This window comes from Dendrobates tinctorius, unplaced genomic scaffold (genome assembly GCF_039654945.1).
Source record: "Dendrobates tinctorius isolate UK_male_01 unplaced genomic scaffold, ASM3965494v1 ptg000095l, whole genome shotgun sequence".
NCBI classification, from domain to species: Eukaryota; Metazoa; Chordata; class Amphibia; order Anura; family Dendrobatidae; genus Dendrobates; species Dendrobates tinctorius.
This window is the reverse complement of record NW_027361763.1, coordinates 16,542,572-16,570,545: the sequence shown is the minus strand read 5'-3', so window position 1 is coordinate 16,570,545 and position 27,974 is coordinate 16,542,572. Positions and strand designations below refer to the sequence as shown.

General features: G+C 45.4%; 2 protein-coding genes across 3 annotated transcripts in view; both read right to left on the bottom strand.

Moving 5' to 3' along the window:
- The window catches only part of GFRA4 (GDNF family receptor alpha 4), a 575,713-nt gene that overhangs the window by 291,753 nt on the left and 255,986 nt on the right, over window positions 1-27,974 (bottom strand). The window lies entirely within an intron of this gene.
- Window positions 4-27,829, bottom strand: LOC141098792 (uncharacterized). Its single transcript, XM_073586777.1, has 3 exons — window positions 27,796-27,829; window positions 1,952-3,055; window positions 4-1,920 (listed from the first exon to the last, which is right to left on the bottom strand). The coding sequence occupies exons 1-2, from the start codon at window positions 27,827-27,829 to the stop codon at window positions 2,037-2,039; spliced, it is 1,053 nt and encodes a 350-aa protein (XP_073442878.1). The 3' UTR covers window positions 4-1,920; window positions 1,952-2,036.

Here is a 27,974-nt window from a genome sequence, read left to right as displayed (position 1 = left end):
GAGAGCTTTGGTAAAAAAAAACAAAACAACCCATAATCTTATGATACTCTGTCGGGAGACGTTTATGCTCTATGTGTCTATATGTGCCCCCCTAGTGGTTGTCATGAGGATTACGCTTTATTTTATTATTTTTTTAGCATGTCAATGATCATGTTTAGCGTTTGTATCTTGAGAAATTAGAGGTGAGGATGGAATCATTGGCGTCTCAGGAACTTTTAGCCATTTTTCTAATTCCAGATACATAAAGATCTTGAAGATCAACATTCGCCGCTCAACTTTAGACGTACAATGAGGAAACCAATCAATACGTTTTCCACTTTTCGGAGAGAAGGAGCATCTGACCGCACTTCTACGGAATCCGAACTTTCCGACCATGAGGTGTAACCCACGTCCAGAAATAGCCCCACTCTAATACCACCAGAGCCCCCCATGTATAAATACAGAAGGTGACTTTGGGAGTCTGGAGATGTCTGAGCCGCAGGAATCCATTGATGATGCCGCTCAGGATCTCTAAACCAAAGAAACGAGGCAGCTCCTGACGAACGTCTCCGCAGCCCCCGCTGCATACATAATAGATCAATAAAAGCTTATTTACTTATGATAAACACACATCACATCAGCATTTCCCCCCCAGCGGTGGCAGTCGTGGAGCTGATGAGCCGTATGTTTTTCTGTTCTTTAATTTCCTGCCTTGGAGGATTTTTATGGCGACAGTGATGTGCCGCACTGAGATATATGGATGATTATTTAAGAAAATAAAAGGATACCATTATATTTTAGAGCGTCCCTCTAAGAAATATCGGCTGCTCCTCCCTCACTGGGCGTACACGACCATCAATGGCATTATACTGGCCCTCTCATTCCCCACAAGGTAAAACTGATTTTGGTGCACAAACCAGACTAATATGTCCAGGAACTGTCTTGCTCTTTTCAGTGGACATTTCACCATTTTTTTCATCTGCATTCTGCCAGCACTATAGGTACTGTGACTTCCTTTCCCTAATCTTTTAGCATGCATTGCTCAGGAGCTTACAGACCAGATACAGTCTTAGATCTACAGGTCAGGGAGCGTTTGGGAAGCAGTGACCATAACATGGTAAGCTTCAATCAAATATTCAAAAGGGGAATTGCCAAAACCGGGAACTTTAAGAAAGCTGATTTCAACAAATTAAGAGAATAGCTTAATTGTATAGAGGGGACCGTGTCATGGTAACTGGGGATATCGACCATAAATGGGGCATGTTTAAGGAAATACTACGAGAATCCTGCAGAAAACTTATACCCTCTGATAGTAAAAAGTCCAGAAATGAGAATAAACCATTATGGATGATCAGGAAAGTACAAATAAGACAAAAACAAAGGGCTGAGAACACAGACAGAGCAGAGGGAGAGTTAGAAGAGCTAAGCAAGAAATGTAGAAAAGAAATCAAGCTGCAAAGTTATCTACCGAGAAGCAAATCGCCAACGAGATTAAAATAAATCCCCCAAATGTTATAAACAGCAGGGATCTGTACTGGGAGCAGTGAGGACCACAGTGATCTGTACTGGGAGCAGTAGGGTACCGCAGGGATCTGTACTGGGAGCAGTGGGGTACTGCAGGGATCTGTACTGGGAGCAGTGGGGTACTGCAGGGATCTGTACTGGGAGCAGTGGGGTACTGCAGGGATCTGTACCGGGAGCAGTGGGGACCACAGTGATCTGTACTGGGAGCAGTGGGGTACCGCAGGGATCTGTACTGGGAGCAGTGGGGTACCGCAGGGATCTGTACCGGGAGCAGTGGGGACCACAGTGATCTGTACTGGGAGCAGTGGGGTACCGCAGGGATCTGTACTGGGAGCAGTGGGGTACCGCAGGGATCTGTACTGGGAGCAGTGTGGCACCGCAGGGATCTGTACCGGGAGCAGTGTGGACCACAGGGATCTGTGGGGATCGCAGGGATCTGTACTGGGACCAGTGGGCATCGCAGGGATCTGCACTAGGAGCAGTGGGGCTGCAAGGATCTGTAACAGGAGCAGTGGGGATCGCAGGGATCTGCACTAGGAGCAGTGGGGACTGTAGGGATCTGTACTGGGAGCAGTGGGGATCGCAGGGATCTGTACTGGGAGCAGTGGGGATCGCACAGATCTGTACTGGGAGCAGTGGGGTACCGCAGGGATCTGTACTGGGAGCAGTGGGGACCACAGAGATCTGTACTGGGAGCAGTGGGGTACTGCAGGGATCTGTACTGGGAGCAGTGGAGTACTGCAGGGATCTGTACTGGGAGCAGTGGGGACCTCAGGGATCTGTACTGGGAGCAGTGGGGTACCGCAGGGATCTGTACCGGGATCAGTGGGGATCGCAGGGATCTGTACTGGGAGCAGTGGGGATCGCAGGGATCTGTACTGGGAGCAGTGGGGATCGCACAGATCTGTACTGGGAGCAGTGGGGTACCGCAGGGATCTGTACTTGGAGCAGTGGGGACCCCAGAGATCTGTACTGGGAGCAGTGGAGTACTGCAGGGATCTGTACTGGGAGCAGTGGGGACCGCAGGGATCTGTACTGGGAGCAGTGGGGACCGCAGGGATCTGTACTGGGAGCAGTGTGGCACCACAGGGATCTGTACCGGGAGCAGTGGGGACCACAGGGATCTGTGGGGATCGCAGGGATCTGTACTGGGACCAGTGGGCATCGCAGGGATCTGCACTAGGAGCAGTGGGGCTGCAAGGATCTGTAACGGGAGCAGTGGGGATCGCAGGGATCTGTACTGGGAGCAGTGGGAACTGTAGGGATCTGTACTGGGAGCAGTGGGGATCGCAGGGATCTGTACTGGGAGCAGTGGGGATTGCACAGATCTGTACTGGGAGCAGTGGGGACTGCAGGGTTCTGTCCTGGGAGCAGTGGAGTACTGCAAGGATCTGTAACGGGAGCAGTGGGGTACTGCAGGGATCTGTCCTGGGAGCAGTGGGGATCGCAGGGATCTGTCCTGGGAGCAGTGGGGATCGCAGGGATCTGTACTGGGAGCAGTGGGGACCGCAGGGTTCTGTCCTGGGAGCAGTGGGGACCGCAGGGTTCTGTCCTGGGAGCAGTGGGGATCACAGGGATCTGTCCTGGGAGCAGTGGGGATCGCAGGGATCTGTACTGGGAGCAGTGGGGACCGTAGGGATCTGTCCTGGGAGCAGTGGGGACCACAGGGATCTGTACTGGGAGCAGTGGGGAACGCAGGGATCTGTCCTGGGAGCATTGGGGATCACAGGGATCTGTACTGGGAGCAGTGGGGACCATAGGGATCTGTTCCTGGGGGCAGGGGAGATTGAAGTGATCTGTACTGGGAGCAGTGGGGTACTGCAGGGATCTGTTCCGGGAACAGTGGGGACCACAGGTATCTGTACTGGGAGCAGTGGGGACTGTAGGGATCTGTACTGGGAGCAGTGGGGATTGCAGGCATCTGTGCTAGGACCGATTCTTTTTAACCTGATTATTGATGAACTTGTGAAGGGATTGAGAGTAAAGTGTCAGTCTTAAGGGGCCTTTACACATAGCGATATCGCTAAAGCGTCACCGATCTTGTGACGCAGCAGCGATATCGCCATGTGTGATACCTCCAACCGGCTCCCCCGCTGGTTATCGCTGATCGCGCAGCTCCATTTCTCGTCGTCAGCTTCCGGCTGGCGCCGACGAGCGAGGCGTGGACGCGGGCGGGAGGACGTCAGGATCGCCGCGGCTGAAAGGTAAGTAACGACCGCCGACCGCTGCTGCATCGCTGTGAGATCTGCCTGTGTGGCAGCTCACTAGCGACCACTTAGCGATGCACCAGCGATCCTGACCGGGTCGTGTCGTGGTCGGGATCGCTGGTGCATCGCTAAATGTAAAGGGGCCTTTATTCTTTGCTGACGACACCAAACTTTGTAGGATACTAAATCTGACCTTGACATTACAATATTACAGAACGATCTGCATAAAATGACTGAATAGACAAACACTACAATGGATGGGAGAATACTCAACACTACAGAACAGAAGAAGGACTTGGATATTCTGGTTACAAGTAAGCTGAGCAGCAGTACTCAATGTCAGGCAGCAGCCGCAAAAGCAAACAAGATTTTAGAGTGTATAAAAAGAGATAAAATCCCATGATCCCAATGTATTGTTACTCCTCTATAAATCACTGGTAAGGCCACATCTAGTAGATGAGATCCAGTTTTGTTCTCTACATTTAGAAAAGGACATTCAGAAATTACAGTCAGTTCAAAGGTGGCAACAAGATTATTAATTACAAGGGATGGAGACCTCCCATATGAGGAGAGGTTGGAAAAGTTGGGCTTGTTTAGCTTAGAAAAAAGTCGACTCAGAGGAGATCTCATTTACATGTATAACTATATGTGTGGTCAGTGCATAGGATGGGAACATAACTTATTCCTTCATGAGGGGGCATTCATTATGGGTGGAAGAAAGGAGATCCCATCAGCTAAACAGGAAAGGGTTCTTTATAGTTAGAGCAATCAGAATGTGGAATGCTGACCACAAGCATTAGTAATGGCAGACACTATAACAGCTTCTAAAAAAGGCCTGATATCTTCAGTAACATAACATTGCGGGTTGTAGTTAATTTAGTGACAAAATGAGCAATTGGTTGAGAAAGGTTGAACTTGATGGACCGTGATCTTTTTTCAACCTATGTAACTAAATTCTCAATTCACTGATATGCCTGTATTCGGAGTAACAGACAGAAGAGCAGGAGCATGGAGACAGACTCCTTCTTGTAGCAAGATAAAGACCCACCCCCACTTCCTGTACAGCGACAAAGACCTGCCTCAATCCCTGTACAGTGACAAAGACCTGCCTCAATCCTTTTAGAGAGACGAAGATCCACCCCGATTCCTGTAGTTGTGAACTCATTTTCTGGTCTGCCTCTGGTTTCTGGTGAGGGAACTGTTTGTGCTGACAGAGGATTGTGAGTTCTCTTTCCAGGCTCCCTATGGTGGTGGCAGGAGGTAATGAAGTTGATCTAATTAACAGAAACCTGCCATCTGATAATGAGGATGACGATTGGACATCTGGAGTCTCAGACTGGATTTAAGACAGCTGACTCCCTATTCCCATGCTGGTGATTTTTTTCCTGCCTCCTGAGGTCTTGGTTTCCAGCTCAGTTTCTGCCTTCTCAAGCTAAGTTTTCTCTGCTAATGTTCACATTTGATTTTGTTTTGTCTATTCAGTTTTGTCTGGTCAGCCAGCCCTGGCTGGGGCTGTGCTGAATTTCCACTCTTATGTTACTGTATGTGCCAGTTTGCTGTTTGTCCCTTATTAGATTGGCCTCTTTTTGCTCTGTTCTCAGAATATGCCAGAGTGCTGATGTAGTGGGTGAAGTCTAGTGACTTCAGGGTTTTTTTTGCAGAAGTGTTGGACATTATTTTTGTAGGGTTTTTGGCGTGATTGCAGACAGTATCTTTCCTTTCCTGTCCTTTCTAGTTAGTGTGGGCCTCATCGTTTGCTCAGCCTATTTTCCTACCTGTGTTTGTGCTTTCATCTTGTTTCACCGTCAATACATGTGTGGGGGCTGTCTATTCCTTTGGGGTCTGCTCTGGGGCAGTTAGATTTCCCCTTTTCTTGCTTTAGGCTTATTTAGTCCTCTGGTTCTGACGAGGTGTCTAGAATCATCGTAGGTACGGTCCACGGCTGCTGTTAGTTGTGTGGTTGGGATCAGGGGTCTGCAATCCGTGTAGTTACCAACCTCTCTGGTTTTCTGTGACTTGGCTTGGTTTTGTTTTCCTCCTCGGTGACCCAATCATAACAGACCAGCCTCAATCCCTGTAGAGAGACGAAGATCGACCCCCGATTCCTGTAGAGCAACAAAGACCTGCCTCAATCCCTGTAGAGAGACGAAGATCCACCCCTGATTCCTGTAGAGCGACAAAGACCTGCCTCAATCACTGTAGAGAGCCAAAGATCCACCCCGATTCCTGTAGAGTGACAAAGACCTTCCTCAATCCCTTTAGAGAGACAAAGATCCACCCCCACTTCCTGGAGAGCGACAAAGACCTGCCTCAATCCCTGTAGAGAGACGAATATTCACCCCCAATTCCTGTAGAGAGACAAAGACCTGCCTTAAACCCTGTAGAGAGATGAAGATCCACCCCGATTCCTGTAGAACGACAAAGACCTGCCTCAATCCCTGTAGAGAGACGAAGATCCACCCCCACTTCCTGGAGTGCGACAAAGACCTGCCCCAATCCCTGTAGAGAGATGAAGACCTGTCCCCACTTCCTGTAGAGAGATGAAGACCTGTCCTCACTTCCTGTAGAGAGATGAAGACCTGTCCCCACTTCCTGTAGAGAGATGAAGACCTGTCCTCACTTCCTGTAGAGAGATGAAGACCTGTCCTCACTTCCTGTAGAGAGATGAAGACCTGTCCCCACTTCCTGTAGAGAGATGAAGACCTGTCCTCACTTCCTGTAGAGAGATAAAGACCTGTCCTCACTTCCTGTAGAGAGATGAAGACCTGTCCCCACTTCCTGTAGAGAGATGAAGACCTGTCCTCACTTCTTGTAGAGAGATGAAGACCTGTCCTCACTTCCTGTAGAGAGATGAAGACCTGTCCCCACTTCCTGTAGCGCGACAAAGACATGCCACTGTTCCTGTAGAGAGACGAAGTCCTGCTCCCACTTCTTGTAGCAAGATAAATACCTGCTCCAATCCCTGTAGAGAGACAAAGACCCGCCCCTGCTTATTGTTCAGAGACAAAGCCTTCCCCCACTTCCTGTAGAAAGACAACAACCCACATCCACTTCCAAGAGAAATACAAAAACCCACTCCTACTTCCTATAGAGAGATAAATACCCATCCCCACTTCCTAAAATGCAGGGGGTTGGGAACCTCAGGCCCCAGGGCCATTTACGGCCCTCGATGACCTTTTATCCGGCCCTCGAGCAGATTCTCAGGGAATTAATTCTTGGGCAGGGAGCTGTATTTTGATTGCAACCAGTTCATTAATTTGTTCTTACTCTGTTAGCACATACACAGTGTTCACTACTGAACACTGAAGGGCATGCAATGAAAGATTACGTCCTGACTCCAGTGTCAGAGTCAGGATGTACTTTGTGGGCGGAGTTTGTACGGCCCCCGAAGTATGGTATAAATATCCAAATGGCCCTTGGCAGAAAAAACATTCCCCACCCCTGCTATAAAGGAACAAAGACCTTCCCCACCTTCCTGTAGAGGGACATCTTCTCTGCTGCTAGAGACAGATTACACTTCGCAACAGGCAGCTTTCACCGATGAAAGACACTTAGTAGCCGGCAATATGGAGAGATTGTCCAGGGGTACAACAATATAATTTATATATGATGTGATTTACAGATTGGCTATTTATTAAATTACCTATGGAATGAGGTCAACTTGTCTGAAAATACCGAGACCATTGATCTAATGTGAGCTGCCTCCATTGATGGTCTCCACAAAAGTTGTAATCACTTCCTTTGTGCTTAGTGCCTCCACAATGTTTGAGCTTCCCCCATACTTACGTGACCCTACGGCAATGTGTTGCCTATATTGCATTTGTTATATACCCCCTTGATGCTTATTTCTTTCATATACCCCATAATGGCTGTGATGGTCTCGCCAGTGGTGAGCACTAGGAGGAGGCTTTCATACAACTACTTTTCTCATCTCTCTCTGTTCTGCTCATGCACCGCGCATTTACAAAAGCTAAATGTATGACATAGTTACGCCATTGGCGAACCAAGCCAAGAAAATGGTCAGGCTTCAGCAGATTTTCATATCCCTGAATATAAACTGCAGAAAGCAGCTAAATACACACCACGAGTCCTCCGGTCTCCCGGCTCCTTCCTCATGATTTAGGTCATGCGTTTCATAACTGGAGGTTAAAATTTACATTTGTGCGCATGATGTTCCTAGGTGTCAGATGCGATGTCACAATACTCACTTGATTAACGCAATTTCTATAATGAACATGGCCACAAGTAAAAAACGTAATTCGTTATTTCAGCATTATTCTTTAGCGCACATCGGGTCACGCCTGAACACTGACGAGCCGACCAAGTAGCATCAGCCTTAACTCTTTCTACCTAAAATGTACAGACTGTACTGCGGCAGGTCCGACGAGTTTGATAGAGTTAGTGATAGTGCTAGTAATACTGCCGCTCTGCATCACCCCTAAATTAGGTGCAGAGAATACTGTCTCTCCCGGTAAATAAAGAAAAGAAAAAGATAGTACTGCCTGCCTGTCTCTCCCGGTAAATAAAGAAAAGGTACAGATAGTACTGCCTCTCCCGGTAAATAAAAGAAACAGATAGTACTGCCTGCCTGTCCCTCTAAATAAAGAAAAGGCACAGTTAGTACTGCCTCTCCCTGTACATAAAGAAAAGAAACAGATAGTACTGCCTGCCTGTCTGTCCCTCTAAATAAAGAAAAGGCATAGATAGTACTGCTTCCCTGCCTCTCCCTGTAAATAAAGAAAAGGCACAGATAGTACTGCCTGCCTGCCTCTCCCTGTAAATAAAGAAAACACACAGATAGTACTGCCTGCCTGTCTGTCCCTCTAAATTAAGAAAAGGTACAGAAAGTACTGCCTCTCCCTGTAAGTAAAGAAAAGGTACAGATAGTACTGCCTGGCTGCGTCTCCCTGTAAATAAAGAAAAGGTACAGATAGTACTGCCTGGCTGCGTCTCCCTGTAAATAAAGAAAAGGTACAGATAGTACTGCCTCTCCCTCTAAATAAAGAAAAGAAACAGATAGTACTGCCAGCCTGTCTGTCCCTCTAAATAAAGAAAAGGCACAGAAAAGGTACAGAGAGTACTGTCCCCCTGCCTTTCCCTGTAAATAAAGAAAAGGCACAGATAGTACTGCCTCTCCCTCTAAATAAAGAAAAGGCACAGATAGTACTGCCTGCCTGCCTCTCCCTGTAAATAAAGAAAAGGCACAGAAAAGGTACAGAGAGTACTGTCTCCCTGCCTTTCCCTGTAAATAAAGAAAAGGCACAGATAGTACTGCCTCTCCCTGTACATAAAGAAAAGAAACAGATAGTACTGCCTGCCTGTCTGTCCCTCTAAATAAAGAAAAGGCATAGATAGTACTGCTTCCCTGCCTCTCCCTGTAAATAAAGAAAAGGCACAGATAGTACTGCCTCTCCCGGTAAATAAAGAAAAGAAACAGATAGTACTGCCTCCCTGCCTCTCCCTGTAAATAAAGAAAAGGTACAGATAGTTCTGCCTGGCTGCGTCTCCCTGTAAATAAAGAAAAGGTACAGATAGTACTGCCTCTCCCTGTAAATAAAGAAAAGAAACAGATAGTACTGCCTGCCTGCCTCTCCCTGTAAATAAAGAAAAGGTACAGAGAGTACTGTCCCCCTGCCTTTCCCTGTAAATAAAGAAAAGGCACAGATAGTACTGCCTCCCTGCCTCTCCCTGTAAATAAAGAAGAGAAACAGATAGTACTGCCTCTCCCTGTAAATAAAGAAAAGGTAAAGATAGTACTGCCTTGCTGACTCTTCCTGTAAATAAGATTGGTATAGATAGCACTGCCTCTCTATAAATAAGATTGGTTCACATAGCTCTCTGCTAGTTCCAGTAAAGATAAGGTACAGATAGTACTGTCTCTCTGTCTCTTCCTTAAATTTAATAAAAAGGTACAGGTTTGACTGCCAGTAAACAATATTAGTGCAAGTAGCACTGCCTCTGTGACTCTCTGTAAATAAAATTGGTACAGACACCACTCCCTCTCTGTAAATTATGATTGGTACAGATTATGCTGTTTCTCTGCCTTTCCCTTTAAAAAAGATAGCTACAGATAGTACTGCCTCCCTGTCACTCCATATAAACAGGATAGGTTCAGAGTGTGGTACCGATAGTACTGTCTCCCTGCCTTTCCCTGTAAATAAAGAAAAGGCACAGATAGTACTGCCTCTCCCTATAAATAAAGAAAAGGCACAGATAGTACTGCCTCTCCCTGTAAATAAAGAAAAGAAACAGATAGTACTGCCTGCCTGTCCCTCTAAATAAAGAAAAGGCACAGAAAAGGTACAGAGAGTACTGTCTCCCTGCCTTTCCCTGTAAATAAAGAAAAGGCACAGATAGTACTGCCTCTCCCTATAAATAAAGAAAAGGCACAGATAGTACTGCCTCTCCCTGTAAATAAAGAAAAGAAACAGATAGTACTGCCTGCCTGTCCCTCTAAATAAAGAAAAGGCATAGAAAAGGTACAGAGAGTACTGTCTCCCTGCCTTTCCCTGTAAATAAAGAAAAGGCACAGATAGTACTGCCTCTCCCTATAAATAAAGAAAAGGCACAGATAGTACTGCCTTTCCCTGTAAATAAAGAAAAGGCACAGATAGTACTGCCTCTCCCTATAAATAAAGAAAAGAAACAGATAGTACTGCTTCCTGCCTCTCCCCGTAAATAAAGAAAAGGTACAGATTATGCTGGTTCTCTGCCTTTCCCTTTAAAAAAGATAGCTACAGATAGTACTGCCTCCCTGTCACTCCATATAAACAGGATAGGTTCAGAGTGTGCTGACTTCTTGTTTTTTCTCCCTCCCTGTAAATGATATACAGAAGGTAGATTGTACTGATTCCTTTCTTATCTTTTCATAAATTATGTAGGTACAGATAGTACTGCCTTCCTGTCTCCTCATGTATCTGATATAGGTACAGATAGTACTGCCTATCTGTCTCTTCTAGTAATTGATATCCTGTAGGTACAGAAAGCATTGTCTCCCTGTTTGTCTTTTTAAACTGATGTAGGCACAGATAGTACTGCTTTCCTGTCTGTTCTTCTATATGATGTTGGTACTGATAATACTTCTTCATCGTCTTTCTGTAATTGACATAAATACAGATAGTACTGCCTCCTTGCCTCTCCCTATAAATGATGTAGATACAGATAGTACTGCCTCCTTGCCTCTCCCTATAAATGATGTAGATACAGATAGTACTGTTTCCTTGCCTCATCTTATAATTAACGCAGATACAGATAGTACTGCCTCCTTACCTATCCCTCTAAATTATTTAGATACAGATAATATTGCCTCCTTGCCTCTTCCTCTAAATGATGTCGATACAGTTAGTACTGTCTCCTAGCCTCAACCTATAATTTATGAAGATACAGATAGCACTGCCTAATTGCCTCTCCTCTAAATGATGTAGATACAGATAATACTACCTCCTTGCCTCTCCCAATAAATGATATACATACAGATAGTACTGCTTCCTTGCCTCTCCTAATTTAAATGATGTAGATAAAGATAGTACTGACTCCTTGCATCTCCTTATACATGATGTAGATATAGATAGTACTGCCTCCTTGCTCCTCCCTCTAAATGGTTTAGATACAGATAGTACTGTCTCCTTGCCTCTCCCTATAAATAATGTAGATGCAGATAGTACTGCCTCTATGCCTCTCCTTATAAATTATGTAGATACAGATAGTACTGCCTCCTTGCCGCTCCCGCTAAATCATGTAGATACAGATATTACTGCCTCCTTGCCTCTCCATCTAAAAGATGTAGATACAGATAGTACTGCCTTCTTGCCTTTCCCTATAAATGATGTAGATAAAGATAGTACTGACTCCTTGCATCTCCTTATAGATGTAGATATAGATAGTACTGCCTCCTTGCCTTTCCCTATAAATGATGTAGATACAGATAGTACTGCCTTCTTGCCTTTCCCAATAAATGATGTAGATACAGATAGTACTGCCTCCTTGCCTTACCCTATAAATGATGTAGATACAGATAGTACTGCCTCCTTGCCTTTCCCTATAAATGATGTAGATACAGATAGTACTGCCTTCTTGCCTTTCCCAATAAATTATGTAGATACAGATAGTACTGCCTCATTGCCTTTCCCTATAAATGATGTAGATACAGATAGTACTGCCTCCTTGCCTTTCCCTATAAATGATGTAGATACAGATAGTACTGCCTCCTTGCCTTTCCCTATAAATGATGTAGATACAGATAGTACTGCCTCCTTGCCTTTCCCTATAAATGATGTAGATACAGATAGTACTGCCTCCTTGCCTTTCCCTATAAATGATGTAGATACAGATAGTACTGCCTCCTTGCCTTACCCTATAAATGATGTAGATAAAGATAGTACTGCCTCATTGCCTTTCCCTATAAATGATGTAGATACAGATAGTACTGCCTCCTTGCCTTTCCCTATAAATGATGTAGCTACAGATAGTACTGCCTCATTGCCTTTCCCTATAAATGATGTAGATACAGATAGTACTGCCTCCTTGCCTTTCCCTATAAATGATGTAGATACAGATAGTACTGCCTCATTGCCTTTCCCAATAAATGATGTAGATACAGATAGTACTGCCTCCTTGCCTTTCCCTATAAATGATGTAGATACAGATAGTACTGCCTCATTGCCTTTCCCTATAAATGATGTAGATACAGATAGTACTGCCTCCTTGCCTTTCCCTATAAATGATGTAGATACAGATAGTACTGCCTCCTTGCCTTTCCCTCTATATAGTGTAGATACAGATAGTACTGCCTCCTTGCCTTTCCCTATAAATGATGTAGATACAGATAGTACTGCCTCCTTGCCTTTCCCTATAAATGATGTAGATACAGATAGTACTGACTCCTTGCCTTTCCCTATAAATGTAGATACAGATAGTACTGCCTCCTTGCCTTTCCCTATAAATGATGTAGATACAGATAGTACTGCCTCATTGCCTTTCCCTATAAATGATGTAGATACAGATAGTACTGCCTCCTTGCCTTTCCCTATAAATGATGTAGATACAGATAGTACTGCCTCCTTGCCTTTCCCTATAAATGATGTAGATACAGATAGTACTGCCTCCTTGCCTTTCCCTATAAATGATGTAGATACAGATAGTACTGCCTCCTTGCCTTTCCCTATAAATGATGTAGATACAGATAGTACTGCCTCCTTGCCTTTCCCTATAAATGATGTAGATACAGATAGTACTGCCTCCTTGCCTCTCCCCAGTAGCTTCTGTCCATGGTGGCTTCACCTGCACTGGATGATCAGTTCTTTACTGTGACAACAAACTACATGCTCAATCCTTATCATTTAATTAAGGGCCGCGCGGTGACATCTGTCAAGCAGCATGAAGATCACCGGAGTTACACTGTCTGGTGATTATCAGTGGCTGTCATTGGGTCACATTAACCCTTCACCTGCCGGGGCCACTGCACAAAATGCTGATAATGATAATAATGAGTGGAAAGTCACCTGCGAGTTCAGCGTAAGCTGCGTGTGATCTATCTGTGATGTGTGTGCTTTGTGACTGAGGATCCCAGGTCATAAAAGGGTTAAATAAGGGAAAAAAATAAAGTCAGTTCTGTTGTTCTGTACCTGCTAAAAGTCTGTGCGGCCAGATCTATTCATGTATGATCACTCCTGTCAGGTCTGGATCCTCGGCAGCACCTTCCCGCGACCTAGGGCGCACCTGACCCAGGTAGAGACAGATGTCCGCCCCGGTTCAGGCGCTCAGGCTCTGTGCATGTTTCTTTAATATATTGTGTATCTCAGATGGTTCTTCTTCCTTTCTCTACACATTCCTCAAGGTCTCGGATCGGTGACATGAAGCTTTTCATCCATGTGTGAGATCACTTCTAAATTCCCTCGCTGTGCGGTATTTATGAATCCAATTAATAGTGTATAAGATGCTGATAAACAAGATAGCGCCCTGATCTCACAGCAGCATCAGCACCGCATCAATCCATTATTAATGGCGCAATGTAAGATTATACACTCAATAAATGTCTGCCGCTCACACCGTGTAAGAACAGGACTACCGTGCCGCCAAGTTATCTAATCCCCCGACCCTGCAGACACAGATGAAGGACAGGGTAACAAGGCTCAGGGTAACGAGGCACAGGGTAACAAAGCACTGGGAAACGAGGCACAGAGTAACGAATCACGGGGTAACGAAGCACGGGGTAACGAGGCAAAGAGTAATGAAGCACAGGGTAATGAAGCACAGGGTAACAAGGCACAGAGTAACGAACCACAGGGTAACGAAACCCGGGGTAATGAAGTTCAGTGTAACGAAGCCCGGGGTAAAGAAGCCCGAGGTAATGAGGGAAAGAGTAACAAAGCACGGGGTAATGAAACACAGGGTAACGAGGAACAGGGTAACTAAGCACAGTGTAACAAAGCATTGGGTAACGAAGCTCAGGGTAGCGAAGCTCAGGGCAACGAAGCACGGGGTAACAAAGCACGGGGTAACAAAGCACTGGGTAATGAGGCACAGAGTAACGAAGCATGGGGTAACGAAGCAGAGGGTAACAAAGCCCAGGGTAACAAACCATGGGTATTATGAATTCATTTTCTGGTCTAGCAGTTGTGAGTTCTCCTTCCAGGCTCCCCCTGGTGGTAACAGGAGGTAGTGAGGCTGATTTAATCAGTGGAGATCTGCCACCTGATAAAGAGGATGATGATTGGACCTCAGGAATCTCAGACTGGATTTAAGACAGCCGACGCCGTATTCTGGTGCTGGTGATTCCTTCTGGCTTGTCAGGTCTTGGTTCTCAGCTCTGTTGCAGTCTGCTCAAGTTTTTCTGCTAATGTTCACATTTGATTTTGTTGGTCTATTCAGTTTTTTGTGTGGTCAGCCAGCCCCAGCGCTGAATTTCCACTCTTATTTATCTGTATTTGCCAATTTGCTTTTTGTCCCTTATTAGACTGGCCTCTTTTTGCTCTGTCTCAGAATATTTCAGAGTGCTGATATAGTGGGAGAAGTCTAGTGACCTCAGGGTTAATTTTGTTGTCAGAAGTGTTGGACATTTTTTTGTAGGGTTTTTGGCAGGTTGCAGACAGTGTCTTTCCTTTCCTATCCTTTCTAGTTAGTTTAGGCCCCATCGTTTGCTCAGCCTATTTTCCTGCCTGGGTTTGTGTTTTCATCTTGTTTCACTGTCAATACATGTGTGGGGGGCTGTCTTTCCTTTGGGGTCTGCTGTGGGGCAGTTAGTTTTCCCCTTTTCTTGCTTTAGGCTTATTTAGTCCTCCGGCTGTGACGAAGCGTCTAGGCTCATCGTAGCAGCGCTCCACGGCTGCTGCTAGTTGTGTGGTTAGGATCAGGGATCTGCACTCTGCATAGTTACCAACCTCTCTGGTTTTCTGTGACTTAGCTTGTTTTGTTTTTTCCTCCTCGGTGACCCATTCATAACAAATGGGGTAATGAAGCTCAGGGTAACGAAGCACAGGGTAACGAAGCATGGGGTAATGAAGCACTGAGTAATGAAGCTCAGCGTAACAAAGCACTGGGTAAGGAAGCTCAGGGTACCAAAGCTTGGGGCAACGAGGCACAGGGTAACGAAGCACGAGGTAATGAAGCACTAGGTAACGAAGCTTGGGGCAACGAGGCACAGGGTAACGAAGCACGAGGTAATGAAGCACTAGGTAACGAAGCTTGGGGTAACGAGGCACAGGGTAACGAAGCACGAGGTAATGAAGCTTGGGGTAACGAGGCACAGAGTAACGAAGCCCGGGGTAATGAAGCTTAGGGTAAAGATGCAGGCTTCTCCTCCGGACATGGACCCTGTTAACAAATGCAGCGAAGTAGAGAGCCATCAGCTCCCTGCTCCACCACTTTGCCAGTAAGGCTGTAGGCTGTTTCTGATCTGCATGAGGCCTGTGCTGTGCAATCTGTCCTACATATGACACTTACAGACTGCATTTCTCTGACGCACATGCACTCCTGTATATCTCCGGATCTTCTTCTGTCCATTATGTGCTATTCAGGACTCATTCCTTGAGGTTCCCTGATTGGTGAGGCTCGTTATTAGTATTAGTCTACACCTATATCACTCATTAAAGAGAACAGTCAATCACATAAAGGTACAGTATATGAATGGCGTGCACCAAGAATAACTTCATCCATTAAATCCCAGATATCTATACAGTTAGGTCCATATATATTTGGACAGAGACAACATTTTTCTAATTTTGGTTCTAGACATTACCACAATGACTTTTAAACAAAACAATTCAGATGCAGTTAAAGTTCAGACTTTCAGCTTTCATTTGAGGGTATCCACATTAAAATTGGATGAAGGGTTTAGGAGTTTCACTGGACCTAACTGTATATATAAAGCTGAGTGCATGTGTGTGTGTGTGTATTGACGATGATCTCATAATGATTGCCATGGTGATGATGTCATAATAGGTTGCAATGGCGACGGTTATGTCATAAAGTTGCCATGGTGACAAGGTCATAATAGGTTACCATGGCGACCATGGTGTCAGAATGGTTGCCATCTCGAAGATAATGTCATAATGGGTATATGGGCACTGGACTATGGGATGGAGGATGTCTGATGGGTATATGGGCATGGGACTATAGGATGGAGGATATGTATGATGGGTATATGGGCACTGGACTATGGGATGGAGGATGTGTGATGGGTATATGGGCACGGGACTATAGGATGGAGGATATGTATGACGGGTATATGGGCACAGGACTATGGGATGGAGGATGTATGATGGGTATATGGGCATGGGACTATAGGATGGAGGATATGTATGATGGGTATATGGGTGCAGGACAATGGGATGGAGGATATGTATGATGGGTATATGGGTTCAGGAGTATGGGATGGAGAATATGTATGACGGGTATATGGGCACAGGACAATGGGATGGAGGATGTATGATGGGTATATGGGCATGGGACTATAGGATGGAGGATATGTATGATGGGTATATGGGTGCAGGACAATGGGATGGAGGATATGTATGATGGGTATATGGGTTCAGGAGTATGGGATGGAGAATATGTATGACGGGTATATGGGCACAGGACAATGGGATGGAGGATGTATGATGGGTATATGGGCATGGGACTATGGGATGGAGGATAAGTATGACGGGTATATGGGCACAGGACTATGGGTTGGAGGATGTATGATGGGAATATGGGCATGGGACTATGGGATGGAGGATAAGTATGATGGGTATATGGGTTCAGGAGTATGGGATGGAGAATATGTATGACGAGTATATGGGCACAGGACAATGGGATGGAGGATGTATGATGGGTATATGGGCATGGGACTATAGGATGGAGGATATGTATGATGGGTATATGGGTGCAGGACAATGGGATGGAGGATATGTATGATGGGTATATGGGCATGGGACTATGGGATGGAGAATATGTATGACGGGTATATGGGCACAGGACTATGGGTTGGAGGATGTATGATGGGAATATGGGCATGGGACTATGGGATGGAGGATAAGTATGATGGGTATATGGGTTCAGGAGTATGGGATGGAGAATATGTATGACGAGTATATGGGCACAGGACAATGGGATGGAGGATGTATGATGGGTATATGGGCATGGGACTATAGGATGGAGGATATGTATGATGGGTATATGGGTGCAGGACAATGGGATGGAGGATATGTATGATGGGTATATGGGTTCAGGAGTATGGGATGGAGAATATGTATGACGGGTATATGGGCACAGGACTATGGGATGGAGGATATGTATGATGGGAATATGGGCATGGGACTATGGGATGGAGGATAAGTATGATGGGTATATGGGTTCAGGAGTATGGGATGGAGAATATGTATGACGGGTATATGGGCACAGGACAATGGGATGGAGGATGTATGATGGGTATATGGGTTCAGGAGTATGGGATGGAGGATATGTATGATGGGTATATGGGCACAGGACTATGGGATGGAGGATGTATGATGGGTATATGGGCACAGGACTATGGGATGGAGGATAAGTATGATGGGAATATGGGTGCAGGACTATGGGATGGAGGATATGTATGACGGGTATATGGGCACAGGACAATGGGTTGGAGAATGTATGATGGGTATATGGGCACGGGACTATGGGATGGAGGATAAGTATGATGGGAATATGGGTGCAGGACTATGGGATGGAGGATATGTATGATGGGTATATGGATGCAGGACTATGGGATGGAGGATATGTATGATGGGTATATGGGTGCAGGACTATGGGATGGAGGATATGTATGCTGGGTATATGGGTGCAGGACTATGGGATGGAGGATATGTATGATGGGTATATGGGTGCAGGACTATGGGATGGAGGATATGTATGATGGGTATATGGGCACTGGACTATGGGATGGAGGATATGTATGATGGGTATATGGATGCAGGACTATGGGATGGAGGATATGTATGATGGGTATATGGGTGCAGGACTATGGGATGGAGGATAAGTATGATGGGAATATGGGTGCAGGACTATGGGATGGAGGATATGTATGCTGGGTATATGGGTGCAGGACTATGGGATGGAGGATATGTATGCTGGGTATATGGGTGCAGGACTATGGGATGGAGGATATGTATGATGGGTATATGGGTGCAGGACTATGGGATGCAGGATATGTATGATGGGTATATGGGTGCAGGACTATGGGATGGAGGATATGTATGATGGGTATATGGGTGCAGGACTATGGGATGGAGGATATGTATGATGGGTATATGGATGCAGGACTATGGGATGGAGGATATGTATGATGGGTATATGGGTGCAGGACTATGGGATGGAGGATATGTATGATGGGTATATGGATGCAGGACTATGGGATGGAGGATATGTATGCTGGGTATATGGGTGCAGGACTATGGGATGGAGGATAAGTATGATGGGAATATGGGTGCAGGACTATGGGATGGAGGATATGTATGCTGGGTATATGGGTGCAGGACTATGGGATGGAGGATAAGTATGCTGGGTATATGGGTGCAGGACTATGGGATGGAGGATATGTATGATGGGTATATGGGTGCAGGACTATGGGATGGAGGATATGTATGCTGGGTATATGGGTGCAGGACTATGGGATGGAGGATAAGTATGATGGGTATATGGGTGCAGGACTATGGGATGGAGGATATGTATGCTGGGTATATGGGTGCAGGACTATGGGATGGAGGATATGTATGATGGGTATATGGGTGCAGGACTATGGGATGGAGGATATGTATGCTGGGTATATGGGTGCAGGACTATGGGATGGAGGATAAGTATGATGGGAATATGGGTGCAGGACTATGGGATGGAGGATATGTATGATGGGTATATGGGTGCAGGACTATGGGATGGAGGATATGTATGCTGGGTATATGGGTGCAGGACTATGGGATGGAGGATAAGTATGATGGGTATATGGGTGCAGGACTATGGGATGGAGGATATGTATGATGGGTATATGGGTGCAGGACTATGGGATGGAGGATATGTATGATGGGTATATGGGCACTGGACTATGGGATGGAGGATATGTATGATGGGTATATGGATGCAGGACTATGGGATGGAGGATATGTATGATGGGTATATGGGTGCAGGACTATGGGATGGAGGATAAGTATGATGGGAATATGGGTGCAGGACTATGGGATGGAGGATATGTATGCTGGGTATATGGGTGCAGGACTATGGGATGGAGGATATGTATGCTGGGTATATGGGTGCAGGACTATGGGATGGAGGATATGTATGATGGGTATATGGGTGCAGGACTATGGGATGCAGGATATGTATGATGGGTATATGGGTGCAGGACTATGGGATGGAGGATATGTATGATGGGTATATGGGTGCAGGACTATGGGATGGAGGATATGTATGATGGGTATATGGATGCAGGACTATGGGATGGAGGATATGTATGATGGGTATATGGGTGCAGGACTATGGGATGGAGGATATGTATGATGGGTATATGGATGCAGGACTATGGGATGGAGGATATGTATGCTGGGTATATGGGTGCAGGACTATGGGATGGAGGATAAGTATGATGGGAATATGGGTGCAGGACTATGGGATGGAGGATATGTATGCTGGGTATATGGGTGCAGGACTATGGGATGGAGGATAAGTATGCTGGGTATATGGGTGCAGGACTATGGGATGGAGGATATGTATGATGGGTATATGGGTGCAGGACTATGGGATGGAGGATATGTATGCTGGGTATATGGGTGCAGGACTATGGGATGGAGGATAAGTATGATGGGTATATGGGTGCAGGACTATGGGATGGAGGATATGTATGCTGGGTATATGGGTGCAGGACTATGGGATGGAGGATATGTATGATGGGTATATGGGTGCAGGACTATGGGATGGAGGATATGTATGCTGGGTATATGGGTGCAGGACTATGGGATGGAGGATAAGTATGATGGGAATATGGGTGCAGGACTATGGGATGGAGGATATGTATGATGGGTATATGGGTGCAGGACTATGGGATGGAGGATATGTATGCTGGGTATATGGGTGCAGGACTATGGGATGGAGGATAAGTATGATGGGTATATGGGTGCAGGACTATGGGATGGAGGATATGTATGATGGGTATATGGGTGCAGGACTATGGGATGGAGGAAAATCATTACAATTTGTTATAACTAACCACAGGTAGTTACTATGCCTGGGCAACGCCAGGCTTTTCAATTAGAAACACTATAAAGTGCATTACAGAGACGAATATGTGGCAAACGGCCAATAATCGTTTCGCATCCATAGATACTTCCTCAAGGCTCATTGGGAACTTGTGTGATGACGCTTCCATTCCGTGCCACACTGACTAATCAATAATAGCAGCCGTGCAAGCGATAGCTGACACTCAAATCTTCTTAAAAGAATTGCATAATTGATCCAGTAGTATAAAAGGCACAAAAAATGGTACAAAAAATGGTTGAATGCCACAATACAAAAATTAAAAAGGGAGAAAAGAAATATCTGCTGCGCTCCCAAGCAACATGCTTCAGACCTGCATGGTCTGTGGCTTGACAAAGGTCCAAGCAGGTCTGAAACATGTTGCCGGGGAGCGCAAGGATATTTCTTTCTGCCTTTGGTGTTGAACCATTTTTTGTGCCCTTTATGCTAAATTCCTGGGTTGTTTGCATCCTCTGCTATTTTGAGGTCTAGCCACAGATTTTCAATGATGTTGAGAGGACAGGGGACTGTGAGGGCCATTGTAAAACCTTCAGCTTGCGCCATTTGAGGTTGTGTATTGTGGATTTTTATGTGTGTTTACAATCAATATCCAGTTGTAGAAAACATCCTCTTCACCTTTTCACCTTCAGCTTTTTTACAGATGGTGTTATGTTTACATCAAGAATTTGTTGAAATTTCTTTTAATCTATTCTTCCCTCTACCCTTGAAATGTTCCCCATGCCATTGACTGCAACACAACCCCAAAGCATGATTAATCCACCCCTATGCTTAATAGTTGGCAAAATTTTCCTTTCCTGAAATTCTGTGCCTTTTTTTCTCCACACATGCCATTGACCATTGTGGCCAAAAATGTATATTTTAATCTCATCGGCCCACACGACTTGTTTCCAAAATGCATCAGGCTTGCATAGATATTCTTTTGCACACTTCTGATGCTGAATTTTATGGTGAGGCTACAGGAGAGGTTTTCTTCTGATGAATAAGACCATATTTGTGCAGGAGTCTCTGAACAGTAGAACAATGTACCACAATTCCAAATTCTGCTAATTCTTTCTGAAGGTCTTTTGCAGTCAAGCATCTCTATCAATCTATCTATCAATCCTATGAGCAACTCTTACTGAAATTTTGCTTGGTCTTTCAGACCTTATTTTGACCTCCACTGTTCCTGCAATTTCTTAATTACATTTCAAACTGAACAAAGGACAACTTGAAAACACTTTGTGATCTTCTTATAGCCTTCTCCTGCTTTGTGGGTCTCCACCATTTTCATTTTCAGAGTGCTCGGCAGCTGCTTACAAGAACCCATAGCTGCTATCTTTTGGCACAAGGTTAGAGGGGGCTGGGTTTTTATAAAGCTGGAAAATTTGCATCACCTGGCCTTTTCTAACGATGATAGTGAACAAGCCATAACCCTAACAGGTTAATTAAGGTCTGAAACCTTGGTCAAAGTTATCTGATCACACAAATCTCCACGGGTGCCCAAACTTTTGCATCATCCCATTTTCCATTTTGTAATTATTAAAATAGAAAAAATGAAAATGTATATATATTTTTGCCTAAAATACAAACAAATGTGTCATCTTTAACTTTAGGCCTTTTAGAGATCATTTCATCTACAACCTGCTTAACTGTTCACAATAACAGTAATTTTAATCAGGGGTGCCCAAACTTTCACATGTCACTATATATAGATAGATAGATACAGTGGGGCAAAAAAGTATTTAGTCAGTCAGCAATAGTGCAAGTTCCACCACTTAAAAAGATGAGAGGCGTCTGTAATTTACATCATAGGTAGACCTCAACTATGGGAGACAAACTGAGAAAAAAAAATCCAGAAAATCACATTGTCTGTTTTGTTTTCATTTTATTTGCATATTATGGTGGAAAATAAGTATTTGGTCAGAAACAAAATTTCATCTCAATACTTTACGTACGTACGTGACACTGGTGGGGAAGCCGACCCTGGAAGCTCTGAAGTAACAGCTGCTGTTATCCGGCGCGACCGTGGAAGGGTGAGACTCTGTAATGTGCGCCTTGGGGTATTTTGCCAGGACTGTCCTATGTGTTATCTGCCTGTTTTGTGGTTCAATAAAGCATTGCCACATTGTTTTACCCTCACCCTGTGTTATCCGAGTAGCGTTATGCCCACGTTAAAGGAAGAGCGGGCGCATGGCGGGACAATCCCTGGTCCATGCGGTTGCAACTAGCGGTGATAATGGTGAAGAAGTCTAGGGGCTTAGGTTATAATTACTGCCAAATACGAGTCCTTCCACCAAATATTTTCTTTGCGGAGGGGAAGATGGTCCAATTAGGACTTTTGCTAAGGGGCCCCCCGTAACTTCTGAGTACACCACTGGGTAGATAGATATGCTGGTCCCACCTCACTAAAAGACCACCATCTGTATCCAGAGCAGATTGCTCATTGTAGAGTCTCTTCTATGAGAAGACCACCCCCGGATGACCACTATATGGAGCCCTTTTCGGTGGTGGTCTCTTCTCTTGCGCTGGTAAAGTCGCCTGCGGCCGCTCTCTGCGCCGCACTCTCCGCTGTTCTCTGCGCCGCTCTCTCCGCCGCTCTCCCAATATTCCCTGTAAATTGTATGAGGATGCTGCTGGGAAGAATGTAACCCAGGTAAAGCAGAGAGGAAATTGGAAGCAGGAGGGTAATATATTTATTAACCCCTCCATTTATCTTGCTTCCTGTGCTTGTCGGCTCCTCGCCGCAGTTGCTCAGGCAGCGGATGAGGAGTGCGGCCGCTGACAGCAGCAATGCACCAGGGCATCAGCTAATACTGAGCAGATATTAGACGGAGCGCGCACAAACCCCGGGAACTGGAGCGATCGATTCCAGGAGCAGCCGGCGGCCTCCGCACATCTTATCTCACACACTCTGCTGCTTAAAGTTTATACTTGGCCTCCGAGGAGAACGTTTCCTGATATCGCTCATTTTCTGCTAGATCTCGGCCGGGTTCACAGGTCCCGTCCAGATAAGAAGGAGTGATATCGCAGTGATCGGGCCCAGGAACCACCAATACTATGAATCTTATAGTGTTCTAAGAACATCTCCTATCACTTTTTTAAGAAGAGTTGTCAATTTTTTTTTTTTGGTGCTAAAAAATAATTTTGGTAATTGGATTTTATTAAAAATTTTGCCCCCGTTTTTCTTCTCTAGCATCTGCACTTTACTGTCTATTGCTGGCTGCAGATTGAGTAAACTGAGAATCCGTCAGTGAGCTCCTTCTTATGGGAGAGTTTGTGTCTCTTTTATCTGTCATTTTCTGAGCTCCTCTAGGCTGATTTTTGCCCACCGAACACAAATCGAGGTTGAATGTGAAACTGAAACGCAAAATTAATTTTTATCTTCAAGTGCATGCATATACGTTAAGTAAAAAAAGTTGTTCCCACAGGTGGACACCCCTTTAGGAGACAGGGAGGCCATTAGATCATAGTGGGGACGAACCTAAAAATTACGGGGGGAATTGTGGAAATAACTGAGCGCTGTGCTGAGTAGTCCCACAGACAATGAATGGAGCCAATGTCAAGAATGAGGACCTGTGCCCTGTCTTTGGGGTTCCAGAGCCTCAATCTTGGGATCTCTGGTGGTTCAATCACTGGGAAACCCTAGCAATTTCAAGATTATAACCCCAAGAACTGCATATGTGGCCTCTGCTTCATTCCTCGACTAAGCCACTGAAAGAAATAACTAAGCGCTGTGCTCAGCAGTACCATAGACAATGAATGGAGCAGAGGTTAAGTATGTGGACTTATGCACCATCTTTGGGGGTCCGGAGTCCCAATCTTAGGATTGCTGGTGGTCTGATCACTGAGATCCCTTAGCAATCTTGAGATTGGACCCGTAATAACGGCATGTGTGGCCTCAGCTCTATTCATTGACTAAAGCACTAAAATCCTGTGTACAGCAGTACCATACTGTAGACAATGAATAGAGTGGAAGTTAAGAATGCGGATCTGTGTCCTGTCTTTACGATTCCGTAGTCTGGGGGTCTGACCACCAGGAACCCTTAGCAATCTCGAGATCGGACCCGTAATAACTGCATGTGTGGCCTCCACTCTATTCATTGACTATGAGATTGAAGGCAATAACAGAGTTCTGCATCCAGCAGTCCCATTTACAATGCAAGGAGCGGAGGTAGAGCATGCCCATCTCTGTCCCGTCTTTGTGGTTCCCAATCTCGGGATCGCTGGGGGTCTCAGCAGCCGCACCTTCGGTGATCGTTATGTTTTCCCCCGGAGATTTTTAGCTTTTCGGAGTTTCCACTTTGCTGATGATTTAGACCCGGAGACCCGGTGGATAAAGCGGCGTCGGCGGCAGAGGACGATTATGGCCTTTTCAGAAAACCATTCTTTTCTAGGCGAGAATTTGTGGCCCCCAGATGATTGGTCCTAGTCAAAGATAGAAAACAGGTCGCGCAGTTTGTCTGCGCGCACAGGTCCAGGCCTAATCCATAGTGTCAGCTCATTCTCCGAGGACCATTATCTCCTCTTATTCTCTCCTGTCTCCCATCACAAAAATATAAAAAATACAAAAAAAAAACCCTGAACAAAAGACTGTGGATGAAAGGCTCCAATGGCTTGTAGTAAAATTGGCGTCTATCAGGGCTGAATAGGACGTGTCAGGCATCGCTGCAGCTGGCGGCGCTCCGCCTGCCTCCTGACGGGGGTGATTATCCCCTAGAACATACAGGTTGGCATCAGACATGAAAGCACCAGATCCATCAAGGGCCACCGGCTCCTGACGCCCATTACAAGCTCCTTCGTACCCCGACCACCGTGTTTATAAAGAAGCACAAATCAGTGCCGGCAGCGGGCGGCTCCTCTCTGTGATGCTCCTCTATGAAGTCGGGGCTCCTCTCTCCTCATCTGTCTCCTACAACAAAGCATCCCAAAAATCAAATGTTATCTGAAGACACCACTTCTGCCTGACACACCTAACACCCACCCGCTTTCATCTCAGCCTCCGAAAACCACTGTACTCTCCCGGCAGATTACATAGGGGTCACCGGTGACGTTACCAGCCCGGGCTCTGTGATATTCCTGGTCCTACATCACAGGACTGTGCGGACACGGAAATCACAGAGACGGGGGCGAGATTTGGGGAAGAAAAGGGACGACACCCGATCCGGAGGAAAATCTGAGGAATGTAGGAACAAGGAGTCAAAAAGGGGAAAAACCACGGCAGATGGCAGGACCGAAACTACGGCAGATGGCAGGACCGACACCACGGCAGATGGCAGGACCGAAACCACGGCAGATGGCAGGACCGAAACCACGGAAATATAGAAGGACCGACTCAGGGGTCAGTTAGTGTTTGTGGAGGAAAGATTTGCGATATCCATCACCATCATATATACAGTGGGTTTGGAAAGTATTCAGACCCCTTTACATTTTTCACTCTTTGTTTCATTGCAGCCATTTGGTAAACGCAAAAATGGTCATTTTTTTTCTCGTTAATGTACACTCTGCACCCCATCTTGTCTGAAAAAAAAAAAACAGAAATGTAGAAATTTTTGCAAATTTATTAAAAAAGAAAAACTGAAATATTACATGGTGATAAGTATTCAGCCCCTTTGCTCAGTATTGAGTAGACGCACCTTTTGAGCTAGTACAGCCATGAGTCTTCTTGGGAGTGATCCCACAAGTTGTTTTTCACCCCTGGATTTGGGGATCCTCTGCCATTCTTCCTTGCAGATCCTCTCCAGTTCCGTCAGGTTGGATGGTGAACGTTGGTGGACAGCCATTTTCAGGTCTCTCCAGAGATGCTCAGTTGGGTTTAGGTCAGGTCTCTGGCTGGGCCTGTCAGGAATGGTCACAGAGTTGTCCTGAAGCCACTCCTTTGTTATTTTAGCTGTGTGCTTAGGGTCAGTGTCTTGTTGGAAGGTGAACCTTCGGCCAAGTCTGAGGTTCAGAGCACTCTGGAAGAGGTTCTCATCCAGGATCTCTCTGTACTTGGCCGCACTCATGTTTTCTTCAATGGCAACTAGTCATCCTATCCCTGCAGCTGAAAAACACCCCCATAGCATAATGCTGCCACCACCATGTTTCATGTCTGCTCTCCATCAGATAACCCACTTCTATTACCTGTTCACGAGGGTCATATGCAGTGTTAGAGTGCTAGCTCTTGTTCCCTTCAATTTATGATGAAGCGATGCTTCAATTTTCAATATGGGGGTGACATGTCCCTCTTCCCAAGTGACGGCTTTATAGATTAATAGTTTCTTAGCATACATTTATGACATTGATAAAAATAATAACAGAGGACAAGTCTTGCTTCTGGTGGAGGAAACTTTTCCAGTGGTTGACGTGTCACCATGTTTGTCACCAGTGATGTATCAGCGTATTAATACTTATCGTGTTATGTAGATTAATATTTTCGCAGGATTTATGCGACTTTATGAGCCCTTATCTTCTTATTATAAATTTCTGTGCCCGCGTGCCCCCGGCTGAGCCTCCATTTATCTCACCTCATGCTGCTGGAAACTGGGGTTTGGTCAATTCCATGGAGAATCAATTAAAACTAAAGGTCAATATTGTCTTTAAATTTGTCCTAGAATGATACATTTATGTTTTCCTGAAAATATGGAAAAAAAAAAATAATGGACTTTACATTATCTGTGCATTATTGTGTAGCTTCATCCAGTTCAGTAGGAGTAACCACATCCCAAAACTAATGGGGTAACATTAGATTGGAGCGTGTGGGCGCATAGCAATACATGGAGCCGCACGCTCCGCTCCCGAGCGCCAGGTATTACGCATTACTCGCATGTATGATCCCGGCCTTACAGACACTGAACAAGCAGAGAGTGCGAGGTCCGTCAGCGATGATAACGAGAACGCTCGCTTCTCTCGGAATCATCGCCTTTTTGTGGGGCGGCTCCAATATGAAAGTGATCGTCTGTGATGACTCTTCCCCTGTATGTAAATTTATACCAAACATCCTCATTGTGGTGCCGGGTTTTGTCCTCCAGATCAGAAGAACCTGATTTTTCTACTTTTCCATCCTGCAGATTCCCTGCCCTTCTGATTGCTTAAAGAAAAATAAACAAATGCAAAAGTGTCACCTTGTATCCTAACAAAATAAATACAAGAAGTCAATGGAATAGGTTATCAGCTTCATTGAGAAATGTATTTTTTTTTTACATTTTTCCTAAAACAATGTTAAATAATAAAAAACACTTGGCTGAGCTTTTTGTTTTTGCTGATCCTGAGCGGTTCATGCCTGGACATTGCAGCAATACGGCTTCCTGTGCAGACATCCACCGCAGCGGAGTACAAACCTTATATAGACATACACAAATACTCGTACCCGATAGGTCGTCTTTCATCTCCTGATGATACATCCCTTTAAGTGTAAACATGTAGAGAACAATCCCAGCCTCCGCCGTCCTTCCTTCTGTCTGATTTGCCACTCTGTATCATATCACAAAGCGATCAGGAGAAATGTCCGGAACCTATGAAATGTATATGGGTTCCCTGTAGTTATGT

What these genes read in the sequence shown, in the direction of transcription:
- LOC141098792 (XM_073586777.1), bottom strand. Translation starts at nt 27,829, where the DNA reads ATGTATCATCAGGAGATGAAAGACGACCTATCGG. An exon ending in GATGAAAGACGACCTATCGG is followed by an intron (nt 3,056 to 27,795) that starts GTACGAGTATTT and finishes CACTGCTCCCAG; the next exon opens with GACAGAACCCTGCGGTCCCC.